Genomic DNA, 14,814 nt, shown 5'->3' on the forward strand with positions numbered 1-14,814 from the left:
AAACAATATAAAAAGTAAATTCAGAACGTATGGAAACATGGAAATTATTTCAGAACCCATAACGATACCAGGAAATTATTTCAATGAACATCGTCATGAAAGTGCAGACAGGTCTTTGTCTTTTGACGAGTTAATGAATTTTAGAAAAAACCGCGGTGGGGAAATGGACTACAATATAAGAAGAAAAAACAAAAACGACAAAAAAACCGTTAAACCTAAAACCACTAAACCTAAAACTACTAAACCCAAAACCACTACACATAAAACCACTAAATCTACAACCACTAAACCTAAAACCATTAAATCTACAACCACTAAACCTAAAACTACTAAACTTAAACTCGCTAATAAAAAAGAAGACAAGAAAGAAGTCAACGAGACATCTAAAGAGCCAGAACCAACAACTACGTCTATAGAAATGACTATAATCGGTAGCTTTTCTCCGCAGAGCGCTTGTACACGTAGAATTACATGTACATGGACAATGCCAAAAATGACTGATGCGAATGGCAATATCGTTAATAATGGTGGTGGTGGAGGAGGTAGCGGAGGTGGCGGTGGCGGAGGTAGCGGGGGTGGCGGAGGTTTTCCAAACGGGAGGACGCCGTGGGGACACGTTGAAAACTGTACCCGAAGATACACTTGTAGTCGCATATTCTACAATCGAAACGTACAAGCAAGCGATACTGCCGCCGGGGAAACGACCCTTCCAGATGAAGATTATTGTGAGCGGCGAGCACTCGACGTAAGACGAAAAGATTTGGATGAGACCGGAACTGTACATCATTATAAACATTCCAATGAACCATCTCTAGTTACGCCTTCAATGAAATATGAATGTACTGAGAAAGCTTATGTCGATTGCTTATGCAACGATCAAAAACCAAGAAAAAAAAGAAGCCACGCTTGCAAACACAAGGAAGATAAAGAAGTTCCAGAATGTAAATCAAAGAAAAAGGAGATCCCTAAAAATTTATTAGTATTAGCTTTCAGTAAAATCTTACAATCGTGGGAAAATAATCGTAATAAGCATAGAAAAAGTCGCAGTGAGTGCCATTGTAATGCAAGTGTACCGACACGCATATACAGTAGTCACATGTTTATATTCTTTATTTTATCACACTTGCTAAATTAAACAAATGAATAATAAACTGAGCTTGTTTATTTATCTCTGATAGTGATAATATAATACAAACAATTTACGACAGGCAATATAAGCATTGATACTAAAGGGATCAATGTCAAACATTTACTTTGGGAAAAAATATTATTGTATTCTAATACAAATTTTTCTACTTCACTGTTATGTTTTAATGGCGACTGTTTCTTATAAAATGAAATAAGTTTCCCATTAGGGCGCTCATAAAATCTCGACATCATACTTATATCGTAGTCTAACCCAAAAGTTGTATGTTTTTTAACATTTTTGTTTCTTCGTTTTTTCCTTTTAGATGGATTTGTTTCTTTTCTTATAGACATATCATTCAAACCTAAAAATATAATAGCTTGATTACTTAATACATACTTATTTAAGTGTAACTCTCTGCTCTCTGCCTATTGCGTAGAGTCCGTCTAAGCTAACTCTGCTTCTATTTCCACAGAACAAAGTGTGGAAGTGCCATTTTTAATAATTATTATATTTTCAAATGAATGTTGTCATTGCAAATGCCATGCAGATTTAGCTCGGTCAGACTCTTGTCAAAATGGACGACATATAGTTTGCACCGATTCGCCGTAAGCACACGTTTTTCGAGAGATGGGTGCAACGGTGCAAGTTATAAATCGTCGACAATATCTGTATATTCATGTCACCAAACATTGGAACGATAGGGTCACTTAAATACACATAATATTGTGTATTTTATCTCCTTTTAAATAAAGAATAAAATACAATTATATTGTAAAAAAATAGTATTGCATAGGTACTATAGGTCACCTACCATACTAAAGTCATGTAAAAATTATATAATTTATTATTTACTTTCAGATTTTTCAGCAATATCTTTTAGAAAATTCCTCATATTGCTGTAACCACTAGTTTGTAGCCTCATATCATCAGGTGAAAGAGGTTTCATTTTTGTTGTAGTTTCTATGATGGGCTCAGTTTCAAGTATTTCTTCTATAAAATCTCGGGTAGGTCTGCTTTTTCTTATTTCTTCAATTTCCATTACAACATCTGGTTCCGAAGGTTTATAAATAATATCGTAATCAGTTTCCCTAAATATTTTAGTCGTTTCTTCCCCATCGTATTCAGGAAAAAAGTAATGCCCAGTAAAATCATAGCTAGATTTAACTGCAGAAACTGCTTGTATTTTAATGGGGTTGACAAATGGTCTCAATATTTCTTGTGTTACTTGGTCATTTATTCCATCTGCAACAAGAAATCAATATTAAGTACTTAAAAGCAGAGGCCGCCCGGTGGGTCGGCCCATGAATTGCTGGGAAGACAGTGTGACGGCGGATCTGCTTCAGCTCGCGTCGGTAACTGGCAGGAAGTTGCGCAGCATCAGGACGGGTGGCACGCTCTCGTTTCGGAGGCCAAGATTCACTTTGGATCACTGAGCCAAATTAATTAGTTAAAGTACCTAATTACATTAGATCTCATTCTTCTATGCCGATTAAATAAATGAAATATAAGTAAATATTATATAACCTGTGTGCCTGAACATAACTGCTTCCACCAGATTAACAAGTAATGTCGAATTAACGTAATCTGTGCTGATCGTTTCGGGTTTCGTTGGTGATGTCGCCTTTTTGTAAATTTTATTTAAGAACTCGGCCACTTTTTCATCTTTAAGAATATTTCCAGACGAAGTAGGTACAGTAGTTGCAAGTATAGCTTTCAAAGCTGGGTCATCACTTAGTTTATTTTTTACAATTTTAACAATTTCATCAACTGCTAATTCGTTTTTACATTTAGATACCCCTGGAGTAGTACTGGTCGAAAAATGTTCTTTTGTTAATTCAAACAAATGTGAAAAATAATCAAAAGTCGTATTGTCGTCCCCATACAGGTTCGGGTCATCTGTAGTCAAATTTGTTGTTTGATTATTTATTACAGAGGTTTCGTCTACACTTATAATATCTGTTGTGAATTCAGCTTCGTCAGATTCAGAATCAACTAAATCTGCATTATCGTTTTCATGTAAATTTATTGGTTGAGAATCTGAAATAAAGTCAAAATTATTTCTCTTTTTTTTTGTAACCGTAATTTTAAATAATATATGGGATGTGATGTCCCCATCGCCCGCTGGTTTTCTTAGTGCAATAAGCCAACGCGGGGCAGCTCGTGAGCTGTTGAGGAGTGACGACCCCACGTATATGTTTAAAGTCCAGTGACACCTCTCTACCCTCGACCCTCACACCGGTGTTGCCCTTGAGCCTTCGTAGTCAAAAGGGTATCTACGTATTGGCCTCCCAAATGTCCGGAACATCATTGTACATCAACACATACAAAATAAACTTGTACGCTAAACAATGTTAAATATCTATCTTCTACAATAAATTAACTTAAGTATTTCCTTCTTCAGAAAAAAATATTAATATAATCCACTTACTACATAATGTCTTATAAGTGTCACTGGTACCATAGTCACATTTGCCAGGTTGCCCAGCTGTATAAACTGGTTGATTTAATTGGTTCCCTGATGGAGCGAAATTGCATACTAATCTGTATACTACTCGATCTTTTTTCTCCTCTGAATCTTTCAAATACTCCTGTAAATAAAGAGTATTAATAACTACTTATTATAAAATAAGATTATTGTATTCCGTCTAGGTAAATGATTACATATTCCAATTATAAAATGAATAATGGCCTTGTACTAAAAATAAGTTAAGAATACACCACACTGAATATGTAGGTATAAAATTTCATTTAAGTATTACATCCCATCAATCACAGTGATCGAGCCATTGATGGCTTCTTTTAGATCGATCAAAACACAAATTTATTAAGGATCATTTATTAATCCTCCACAGATGAGAAACTATGACGATGATGATATGCGATCCTGTTATCCCTGAGTAGGGGCATTAGGACCCGCAGAAAAAAAAATCGTCACGATCTTGAGCGGCTAATTCAAGCTCTTCACAACCGAGACTAGTTAAGACAGCCTCTTTCTCAACGAATGACCGTCTAGTTTCAGTCAATTAACAGCAGAGACTCAGGCAAGCAGGGGATTGGGGCCTTTGGACAGGACTTGTAACCGTGATACAATAATATCTTACTTTGAATTTCACTCCTCCACACCCCACTTGGTATGAAGCTGCCCATACTAGTTGCGTGAATTGATTGTAACTGGAAGGTCCTGATTCACTTGATCTGGAAAAATATATAAGACTAATAGACGGGCGTACCGAACCGCGACCTCTGACTCAAAGTTGCATCCTTAACGGACGTACGGCGAACCACTTCCACTCGATCGAACAGCCCTTGGTCCGGACTAAGTCTAGGTATTAGTGCTTTAAGACACTAGTATTTCTCATTTTATTGCAAGTGTGAGTCCATAGTAGGCTACGGTGGCCACTTATATTACAAGCGAGTGGGCCGTAGGAAAAATAAACTCTCGTAAACATTACATATACATTTAGATAATTGCTTTCTACGAATATCTTTAAAAGAGAATCCCTATATAACCGAGAAAATTAATACCAGGAATGGTATAATTATTTATAAAATTATAATTTTGATTCCATTTCATTTATATGGCGCCTACGGCTTTTATGAAATTAAATTCTTTCTGAAATTGTTCTTATTTGCGAGCATCTTCTCTCTTACTCCAATTAACAAGGCGTAATTAGAGTGACAGGGAAAGATGCTTGCAATTTACGTACTTCGGTATTCGCGGTAAGCCGTATTACTAGCGACTTACGGGCGATATCTGGCTAGCACGCTTGCATTCACGTTTAACAGTTGTAGGTACCAAACGTCGACGAGCGCCGTCGGCGTCAACCCTGGTGCTTCACCATACACTGTAGCGATGTTTTGTTCGACTCGCATGCCCTCTATGAAATAGAAGAATTAATAATCCTTACTAATATTATAAATGCGAAAGTCTGTCTGTCTGTCTGTCTGTTACCTCTTCACGGTTAAACCGCTGAACCGATTTAAGGGGGTGAAAAGGGGAGTGGAAATTTGTATGGGAAATCGATAAAAAGCAGATTGGGTAAAAATAAGCTACACAAATTACTACAAAAAGCTAGTATTTTATAAACTCCAAAATGTATGGTGCAGTATCAGCGATTCAGCGCCAATAACGCCATTTATCAACACTGCTATTATTAAAACATCTGTTCACGAAATAATTTACCTATATTGTGTAAACACGAAGAAATATATTGTGTAAAACAAGATACGCGGCTCTTGAAGATTTATTTCGAACAAACTATTACTAGAGAAAAAAATACAGGTAGGTAATCAGCTTCCATGAAAATGATTCTCATATTGCTTTCCGAGAACACACTTTATTAAGCTAGTTACTCAGAAGCCTTCAATCACAAAAAATCCTGCTCCAAAACTACAAAATACGATCGTGATTAATGTCAGAAACGAGTAAGCGGGATCTTATTAGCTTTGTAACTAGAGTTTGTCAAAGGACTATGGGCCCGATTCGAATTTTGTAATAGACATCTATAAGATATCTTTTAGACATCGCCAAAATACGATAACGATATGTTTAAGATCTAACCTGTCAAATTTGACATTTCCGCGATTCTGGAGATACTCTTGAACGATTTCCACAAGATATTACTTAGAGATCTAATTCACATCTAATAGATATCTAACACGATCTATCGTAAAAGTGACATTGGTTGCCCGAATTGCGCTGCAAAAGAGAACTAGTTGAAATCTAAACTATAACGTATCTAGAATGGATCTAGTACGTGTCGTCTCTTGTGAATATCTTGAAGTTCGAATACGGCAGTGTCTCATTTCAAACATAGACACAGATAATCATACTATCTTTTCACCACACTAACTTTACTGGTAAAGGCTCTCTTGATTGTTCAAAAGCTGATAGCAAAGTTGCATTTTATTCACACGTGGGGCAAAGTAATCAAATGCAAATTTTGAGTTGTTTTCTTATGTTTGCTGGTTAGAATTGACTAAAGATGATTTTGAATGATAAATATTTAATAACATTCATTTGGATTTGATTTTGTTTGATATCTTACAGTTCATATTTTCTTCGGGTTGGTGTGGTGACCAATTTTGTGTTTCACTCGGGGGCAAATTTTGTTTAACCCTCGTGCTTTGAAACCCTCGCAACGCTCAAGATTCCATTTTTATTTTAAAGAGAAACGTAGTAGGCCGTACTAAAGTAAATAACCGCAGTCCTTTTGCTTGCAGGACGGTACAGTTTTCAGTATGTCGCTTTTTTCGTATGAAGGTACGGAACCCTTCATTATGCGTGGACCGATAAAGGCGAGAATCCCATCTGTGCAACGTGCTTGGCGTTTCATAATGGGTGTTTTTCCCTCGCTATGCTCTGCTACCTCGCTCTGCTCGTGGATCCTCACTATTAGGTACCTACTTAAAACTCGATAAAGCCTCAAGAACACGTAAGTATAGCTACCTATATCGCGACAGTCATCTTCTACTTCTCCAGCGTCTTTGTTAGACACGCATTGGTCAGCCCAGCGCTGGGCGGATTCGGCCAGCTCTTCATTCCACTCCTATAACGAGGAAATAGGTCACTGTTTAGGGAGGCAAGGATAAATGCGTCGCACTGGCAGGAGTCAAATAAGTACATAACTCAGCTACAAATATACTCCGAGCGACAAAAGATACATTCGGGTTGCAACAGCGTTACAGCAGCGTTAGGTACAAATTGCTAAAGACCTTATACCGCAAGGATTTTCGTACATAGGATACTCATAGGATATATATTCGTCATAGGATAGGATGGGATAGGACCTTTATAGTTTTGAGACTTTTGAGATGTCTGTCTGTCTAACCGTCCGCGGCTTTGCTCCGTGATTGTCAGTGCTAAAAAGCTGCAATTTGGCATGGATACATAAATCATGCATAGCGAGCGAACGGTAAAATAAAAAACCGGCCAAGTGCGAGTCGGACTCGCGTTCCAAGGGTTCCGTACATTAAGTCCGACTCACGCTTGGCTGCAGATTTCTAATAGATTTTCCTGTCATCTATAGGTAAAGAACTATTTTGTGTATTTTTTTTTCAAAATTACACAAAATAGTTCTTACTAAAATGGTCATTTTTTGGCTATTTTCATAACTTCAAACCTATGTTATTTAAAATTATAAAAAATATATAATTGAAATTCTCAAAATGAGCTCTTTATTTGATATTATATAACACAATATAGTTTGAAAACCTTTAATATTTTAACTTTCTCATTTACCCCCCAAAAGTAGCACCCATGTTTAAAATTCAGTTTTTACGTTACATGTCGATCTTTGGGTCACTAATTTACATATGTGTACCAAATTTCAACTTAATTGGTTTAGTAGTTTCCGAGAAAATAGGCTGTGACAGACGGACAGACAGACAGATGCACGAGTGATCCTAGCCTAGAAGGGTTCCGTTTTTTCCTTTTGAGGTACGGAACCCTAAAAATACAAAAAAACTGCTCATGCTCTTGGCAGATTTTTTTATATTTTCGATATCGTTCCGTCTCTTGATGGCTCCATAGATAAAATAGCAAACATAATTCTCCGCTAGGTCGACACTCGCACCCCAGATACGCACTACATCCCTTTGCAAAGATTACCATTTTAAACATATCCTCGGCGGCGGGCAATGACCGGATATCGCCTGATGCCACCTTATCGCGTCTCGCATTTATCTTGTCGAGGATTAACTGTTTGTCCTTGTCGCTTTTTATCGTCAGCTGGTAGTCAAGGCAGTGAGCGGCGGGACCTGGAGTCTGAAATGTGATATTGTTCCAAATAATTAAGAAAGAAAGACTGCTGGATACTTACATATCTACCTCTCTTAAGGTTCTCCACAACGCGAGGTTAAAAGTTTCCCTGCGATCTTGAACAGATCATGCACCTCATTGGAAGCATTTTGGAAGCTTTTCCATGTTTGAATTTCGGTTCGTAAAATAATCATTATAGCATTTAAAACCATAATGACGACCGAGTAAGCATAAAGTTAAAAGCTCCTTAAAAGCACTTGGGGCTAATTTGCACCTACCTACCTATTTACCTAGAAGCCGAAGGCCGAGTTGCGGGAGTTGCATCCAAGCGTTTCATCACAATTATCACAAACACAAGAAAATAGGTTGAAATACTGTTTCTTTTTGATTTTTATATCTTTACATTCATAAGTATAACTTCGATAGGTATAGATAGATAGAATACTCTCGAATGGGATAGGTATAGTTAGTACCTAGTCTTTTTTTAATTTACTAGCAACAGTAGATATATTTTGATATGGTAGAGAAAGTGAAATCTTGACTCTGCGCACCGTACTAATCGATGCAAAAGCTAATGTAATATGCCCTTAATATCCTAACTGTACCCACGCTACTATGATTTAAAGTAGCAAAGAAACCCCTTTCATGCTGATTACGTATTCATTTGCCAATTTGGATTCCGTGAGCTGAGTACCGATAAAATCGAAAATTCAAATGCATGCTGGATGTGAGCAGCTTTAAATTGAAGTTTCTGAGTATTTTTCTGTTAGGTGGATAGCTACTTTAACCCTTCGCTGCCATTGACGCGATAACAAGTCAGCAAAGAAAATCAAAATTCAATCCTAAATTTAACACCTCAAGGTCGTTTTTTGGCTAGCAAGATCCTAGGGAACTCGTAACTACGAGCCGGGTTAAAACATCAAAATCATGTTCAAGTGATTGATACAGATTCCATGGTATTAATCTTATCTCTTACCTGAAATTTACACAAGGTATGTTGTTTATTCATGCACAAGTTTGAATTGCAATATTTGTTAACACAATCTGAATAGAAGACGCCTGAAAACAAAACGTAAAAAAATATGTGAGTCAACATTCGGCTATGAAATAACGAATAAAATATAATCATAACAAATTAAAAACTGTATTGTATAGAATGAAGTTAATAAGGTCTAGGTGGCTGCGAGATTCGATTCGACACAGCGGCTTGGCAGTGACATTGCCAATGTACTTACGCCGCAAAAAATATCGATATTTCTAGTAAAACTTGGCGTATGAAATTATAAAGCCCATGGACCTAACTTACCTACATAATTATTATTATAATAATAATAATGTTTCCTCACGATGTTTTCCTTCACCGAAAAGCTAGTGGTAAATATCAAATGATATTTCGTACCTACCTACATAAGTTCCGAAAAACTCATTGGTACGAGCCAGGATTTGAACCCGCGACCTCCGGATTGAAAGTCGGGCGTCATATCCACTCGGCCACCACCGCCATAATTATTATTATTACCCAAAAACTCTAACAGTAAATTAATTTTGTATAAAATTAAAAGTGGAAAATTCACTGTCTTGGGTGGGACTTGAACCCACGACCACTGGATCGCCCAGTGCTCTGTGAAATGTATTGACCTGGTCCCCAATCCCCAAACATTCCACGACTCTTCTCCTTCAGCACAGACTCTACCAAGACTCTACCCGTAGTCTGTGCGGAAAGAGAAGAGTCGTAGAATGTATTGGATTGCATACATTTCACGATTCTTCTCTTTCCGCACAGGCTCTACCTTAAATATAGTTTGTCAAAGGGCTGTCTCATTTTAAACATAGACAGAGAGAATCATACTATCTTTGTCTTACATTAGTGTCACTAGTACTAGCACCCAAAAGAAAAGGATGGGTATAGTTTTGTTGTTCTTATTTACTGACAAATTTGTTTTGACCAACTATATTTTATAGTTATAATTTGAAATGAGACAGTCCTTTGACAAACTATAGTTTTATTATTAACGCCGAACGTAATTTAAGACACACAATTTTAACGAAACGGAACGCAGCAGTGACCTGCCAGTGTCAAGTCAATGTCATACCCAGCCAAAAGGACAAAAATAACCTATTTCTTTTTAGCATTCCCAACAATTCCCAACATATTCCCAATTGTTTTTCTTATTTAGGGGTGCCCGTTATAATCGTAAATAAGTTATAAGTATATTATAAGTTTACACATATCTTTCAATCATGACTTCCCGTAATTTAAGAGCTTTAATTGGACCTTCAATATTAAACGCCGATTTATCAAAATTATACGAAGAATCTCAAAAACTTCTCGATAATGGTGCAGATTATTTGCATTTAGACGTAATGGATGGGCATTTCGTTCCAAATTTAACATTCGGCCATCCTATAGTTAAGTGCCTTCGTTCTAAAATAAAAAGTGCGTTCTTCGAGACACACATGATGGTGTCCAATCCTGAACAAGTAAGTATCTCTACAATGTTCTTGTCTTTACTCTTATATAATTATTCAAAGTACTTCAGTAAGTGTCCCAGTCCCATACAGTATAGTCATGGCCAATTCTAATTGTCCATAGATTATGGGCAAACTTATGGGTCCATTTTTACTTTTAGGTAGTTCCTCAAACTTACCTGAGACTCCTCTTAGGTAAGTCTCCACTTATATTGCCCAGAAATGAAAGAAATGAAGTAATCTTTTTAGAGAACTCATTGCTTCTTACAGCCTATACTACTCTACATTACATTTAGAATCTCATTGGAATACATCATTGTTGTGCTTGTAAATTCTATTATGTGATCAGTCAATTTTAAAGAAAAAAAACCTAATGTATAGTTTTCAGGGTTGCATTTCAGTTTTTAATAACAGCAGCACATGTCAGAATTTACAAGTGCAGCACTACATTCAAGAGCAATTCTCAAAAAGTTTATACATTTCGATCACATCTTAGATTTCTATAAAAATTGGTATGCTGGTAAAGTACATGAAGCTGAACAACTTCCACCACATTTCCCAAAAAGTCCCAGAATGTTTCTATGAAAAATTCCTTTTTTGTTACCAAATGTGTAAGGAAATCTGGTAACAAAAAAGGAATGTTTCATAGAAACTTTCTGGGTCATTTTGGGAAATGTGGTGGAAGTTATTCAGCTTCATGTACTTTACCAGCATACCAATTTTTATAGAAATCAAGATGTGATCGAAATGTACAAACTTTTTGAGAATTGCTCTCAAAACGAAAATCACAATTTACTATTGTAAAATTTCAGTGGATTGGTCCTATGGCGGATGCAGGTGTCAACCAGTACACATTCCACATTGAGCCGGTTACAAATGTAGAGGATGTTTGTAGAAAGATCAAAGAAAGTGGCATGAAGGTAAGCAAATTTATCATTGTGAATATTTTAGCCATGGAGGTCCATCTGTTCATAAAGTAATAAGTAAAGATCTGTTGGAGAGCTACAATGCCACAGACAGACCAACAGACATATAAGACCCCTCTTTTTGCCTTGGGGGTTAAAAAGGGTTAAGTTACGCTTATGTTTACACCTTTGTATATGTAGATAAATGTGACGTTCCATGGGAAAAGGTACCTTATGGTGGCTGGCGCTTATGTCGCATAGCACCGCAATAATATTAGCGCGGCGTGGCTATTGACAATAGCGTAAGCGCCAACCGCCATTAACGTACTTTTACACGTGGGACGTCACAAATAGTCTTTCTCATCTAAGAAGGTAACCTAAATTAATCACTTTCCAGGTTGGAGTGGCCATCAAACCAGGTACACCAGTAGCGGAAGTGGAGAAATACATAAACATATCCGACATGGTGCTCATAATGACGGTGGAGCCAGGGTTCGGGGGCCAGAAATTCATGCAGGACCAGATGGCTAAAGTGCAGTATCTGCGGGAGCACTATCCACTGCTAGACATTGAAGTGGATGGGGGTGTGGGACCTTCTACCATTGACTGCTGTGCTAAGGTTAGAAACAATTTTATGACTGGTTACTATGCCAGTAAATAAAAATTTGAAGACTATTTTACACAATGAACCTAGTATCCTTGCTTATACTCAGTACTAGATCATCATCATTAAACTAATCTAACTAAAACTAGCTTGTACTATACTACACTTGTAGATACTTGATACTAGTTGATACTAATCATATGTCAGCTTCATACTTGTAGTGATTTCTACAATACCTATTAATTTATAAGGTTATAATATCTACTTGTTTTTTTTTCAGGCAGGAGCTAACATGATAGTCTCTGGTACTGCTGTGATAGGTGCTCAGGACCAAGCTGCTACTATCAAACTCTTACGAAACTCCGTGCAAGAGGCTATTTTAAAGAAGCATTAGTCAGATTTGTACGCATTCCTACTAAAAGTACATTAAGTCTTCCAAATGAATATTTTTATAAGGGTTATACAATAAAAAACATTTTTTACATACATTTTTAATCAAATCTGCTTAAATCATCATTTTGTGTAGTTTCTGCCTTTGGAGTTGGAAATATAGAACTGGTAGCAACACCTTCCCCTTTAAACACCATGGGTTCATTCTTAGCTTGTAACTTGCTCCGTAATCCTGAAAGTGTGACTAAAATAGCTTCTTCCGTCCTGATGGTTCTGGAGCCCTGGTTGGGCAGGACATTGAGGTAATGGTCGAATAGTAAACTGGCATCGTCCACCTGCATCTGTTCATCACTTTCTAACGCTGTCTCAATACCATGCAGTCCTCCAAATACTATGAGGGCATGGTTATATTTGAGCTCCTTGTTGGGAATGTTATCAATTGATTCTGCTCTGTCTGACGTTCCTATTGTCAGGTCATATCTGAAAACATAATATTATATACCTCAATTTTACATCATATAGAATTAGGAGTATAAAAGTTAAAGAAGATAATGTAGCAGCATGTCAGTCAAGTTGATTCTGTGGTATGGTAATGCCAACAAGGTTTTTGTTATCTAATCTAATACCTTTAAACGAGCAATTCTTGTTTATTTATATATTTATTTATTTATATATATATTTCGGGGATCTCGGAAACGAAGCGGAAACGGCTCTAACGATTTCGATGAAATTTACTATATGGGGGTTTTTGGGGGCGAAAAATCGATCTAGCTAGGTCTTATCTCTGGGAAAACGAGCGTTTTCGAGTTTTTATATGTTTTCCGAGCTGAACAATTTCCACCGTATTTCCCAAAATGTCCAAGAAAGTTTGTATGAAACATCCTTTTTTACACATGTACTTTACCAGCATACCAATTTTTATAGAAATCGAAGATGTGATCGAAATGTACAAATTATTTGAGAAATACTCATTAAAATACTTATACAACTAAAACTTGAGAAAAAACAAAGTGTAATCAAGCTTATTACATGATTACTAAGTTAATATATATAGATACCCTACTTAACACTTGTTTTGTTGTAAATAAGCCTTTTATTTGTGCACTATGGTACTAATAACAAAATTTTCCCCATAATTAATACAAGTGTGGACTAGAATATAATTATGTAGGTTTTTACAAGCAAAGTCACTGCCAACTATGCTACGTTTTTTTTAGCATTAGAAATAAGGTAAACAATCTTGACATGTCTTTTTGTTGAAAAACACGTTTTAAAAATAAATAAAGGCAAATATGTAACAATTATTAATCTAATACGATCATGTATATTCTTCTGCTCTCATAAATAATAGTTACTGATTTTTAAAAAGCGTTTTTCAATTAAAAGACATGTCAAGATCGCTTGTACCTTCTTTCTAATGCAAAAAAAAATTAACTATAGGTTGATAATATTGCGAATACTAACCCATCTTTGTAAGGGCTTTGTGAGAACACTTGACTAAGATTCTGTGCAATCCGCACAGTGTAGCCCCAATACACTCCAGTCTCAGCCCTTGGAGTGGAAAGACTCACAATTTTCCCCTTCAGCTTCTTGCCTCCTTCCGGCAGCATCCGCACAGTCACTCGGATACCTGGGTTCAACAACTCATCAACGGAGATGTCTTTAAGCAATCCAACATTGACTTGAGAACCTTTCCCTGGTTTTACTGGTTTGTTCATAGTTATACCTTCCCTGAAAAACCAAAATCGTAAATTATTATTGCATTTAGACATGGAAAATTAGAAGGAGTTAAGGAGATTGTTTAATTAAAACTGTCTGCTTTTCTTTTATCAGAATAAACCTTACCTGAATGTAAAGTCATTTGATGACCGTAAATGATGTGGTGCATCCAAAGGATTGAGCAATCCAGCAAATTCCAAATCTTTATGGAGTGGAAAGAAATGTTTCCGCAAATATTGAGGGCACTCCAAGTACTGCAAAATCCGTGCTAGTTGCACACAACTCCTGCGAGCCACTTTGACACCGTCCAAATCTTCAACTTTAGATTTCTTTGTGTCAATCTTATCCCCGATGTCGTCGTATACTATAACTTCGTCGACGCAGAACACGCATGCGGCTCTTGCGATCTGTCCAGCCAGATAAGTTCTCAATTCGGCTGACTGAGCATTTTCCATAATAGAACCTGGCACCGCTATGCTAATTGTCGATATTTCCGCGTATTTCTTCTTTTTTTCTTGCTCTTCTCTTACTTTTTCTTCCGCCTCCTTCTCCAAAGCTTGACGCTTTTCTCGCTTCACTATCTTTTCCTCGTTGCGCTGGCGCTTTGAAGCTTTCCTTTCCTGGTTTATTTCTCGCCATGTTTTCCCAGGGGGCTTTATGGGAACGGTTGGTTGCGACATTTCTTTTATAAATGTTTATCAAATGGAAATATTAGCAACACGTGAACATAACAATTTCGTTCACGCGATCAATGACGTATGATCATGACGTTGACGTTAATGACGTTTGTTTTTGACGTTTCACTGGCATTACCAATTGACATTAAGCAGCCGTATTT

General features: G+C 36.8%; 3 protein-coding genes and 2 long non-coding RNA genes across 5 annotated transcripts in view; 2 read left to right on the top strand and 3 right to left on the bottom strand.

The window, feature by feature from the left end:
* The window catches only part of LOC134649684 (uncharacterized), a 72,474-nt gene that overhangs the window by 32,585 nt on the left and 25,075 nt on the right, over positions 1-14,814 (top strand). The window lies entirely within an intron of this gene.
* On the bottom strand, positions 131-342 carry LOC134649465 (uncharacterized). The gene is made up of 2 exons (XR_010096965.1): positions 261-342; positions 131-230 (listed from the first exon to the last, which is right to left on the bottom strand). It is a non-coding gene; the product is annotated as an uncharacterized LOC134649465 (long non-coding RNA).
* On the bottom strand, positions 2,169-9,070 carry LOC134649607 (venom allergen 3-like). The gene is made up of 8 exons (XM_063504435.1): positions 8,866-9,070; positions 7,740-7,895; positions 6,579-6,678; positions 4,875-5,007; positions 4,231-4,324; positions 3,558-3,717; positions 3,013-3,166; positions 2,169-2,371 (listed from the first exon to the last, which is right to left on the bottom strand). Exons 1-8 carry the CDS (start codon positions 9,016-9,018, stop codon positions 2,359-2,361), a joined length of 963 nt encoding a protein of 320 aa, XP_063360505.1. The 5' UTR covers positions 9,019-9,070; the 3' UTR covers positions 2,169-2,358.
* Positions 10,046-12,365, top strand: LOC134649467 (ribulose-phosphate 3-epimerase). Its single transcript, XM_063504223.1, has 4 exons — positions 10,046-10,370; positions 11,171-11,278; positions 11,661-11,882; positions 12,148-12,365. The coding sequence occupies exons 1-4, from the start codon at positions 10,131-10,133 to the stop codon at positions 12,259-12,261; spliced, it is 684 nt and encodes a 227-aa protein (XP_063360293.1). The 5' UTR covers positions 10,046-10,130; the 3' UTR covers positions 12,262-12,365.
* On the bottom strand, positions 12,293-14,697 carry LOC134649466 (putative methyltransferase C9orf114). Its single transcript, XM_063504222.1, has 3 exons — positions 14,103-14,697; positions 13,722-13,988; positions 12,293-12,737 (listed from the first exon to the last, which is right to left on the bottom strand). The coding sequence occupies exons 1-3, from the start codon at positions 14,654-14,656 to the stop codon at positions 12,359-12,361; spliced, it is 1,200 nt and encodes a 399-aa protein (XP_063360292.1). The 5' UTR covers positions 14,657-14,697; the 3' UTR covers positions 12,293-12,358.

The sequence above is a fragment of the Cydia amplana genome, chromosome 7 (genome assembly GCF_948474715.1).
Source record: "Cydia amplana chromosome 7, ilCydAmpl1.1, whole genome shotgun sequence".
NCBI classification, from domain to species: Eukaryota; Metazoa; Arthropoda; class Insecta; order Lepidoptera; family Tortricidae; genus Cydia; species Cydia amplana.

What these genes read in the sequence shown, in the direction of transcription:
- LOC134649607 (XM_063504435.1), bottom strand. Translation starts at nt 9,018, where the DNA reads ATGATTATATTTTATTCGTTATTTCATAGCCGAATGTTGACTCACATA. An exon ending in GTGCTAGCCAGATATCGCCC is followed by an intron (nt 4,325 to 4,874) that starts GTAAGTCGCTAG and finishes ATATTTTTCCAG; the next exon opens with ATCAAGTGAATCAGGACCTT. An exon ending in CACTTATAAGACATTATGTA is followed by an intron (nt 3,167 to 3,557) that starts GTAAGTGGATTA and finishes ACTTTATTTCAG; the next exon opens with ATTCTCAACCAATAAATTTA.
- LOC134649467 (XM_063504223.1), top strand. Translation starts at nt 10,131, where the DNA reads ATGACTTCCCGTAATTTAAGAGCTTTAATTGGACCTTCAATATTAAAC. An exon ending in TCAAAGAAAGTGGCATGAAG is followed by an intron (nt 11,279 to 11,660) that starts GTAAGCAAATTT and finishes ATCACTTTCCAG; the next exon opens with GTTGGAGTGGCCATCAAACC. An exon ending in CCATTGACTGCTGTGCTAAG is followed by an intron (nt 11,883 to 12,147) that starts GTTAGAAACAAT and finishes TTTTTTTTTCAG; the next exon opens with GCAGGAGCTAACATGATAGT.
- LOC134649466 (XM_063504222.1), bottom strand. Translation starts at nt 14,656, where the DNA reads ATGTCGCAACCAACCGTTCCCATAAAGCCCCCTGGGAAAACATGGCGA. An exon ending in TCAAATGACTTTACATTCAG is followed by an intron (nt 13,989 to 14,102) that starts GTAAGGTTTATT and finishes TTGGTTTTTCAG; the next exon opens with GGAAGGTATAACTATGAACA. An exon ending in CAAAGCCCTTACAAAGATGG is followed by an intron (nt 12,738 to 13,721) that starts GTTAGTATTCGC and finishes TTATGTTTTCAG; the next exon opens with ATATGACCTGACAATAGGAA.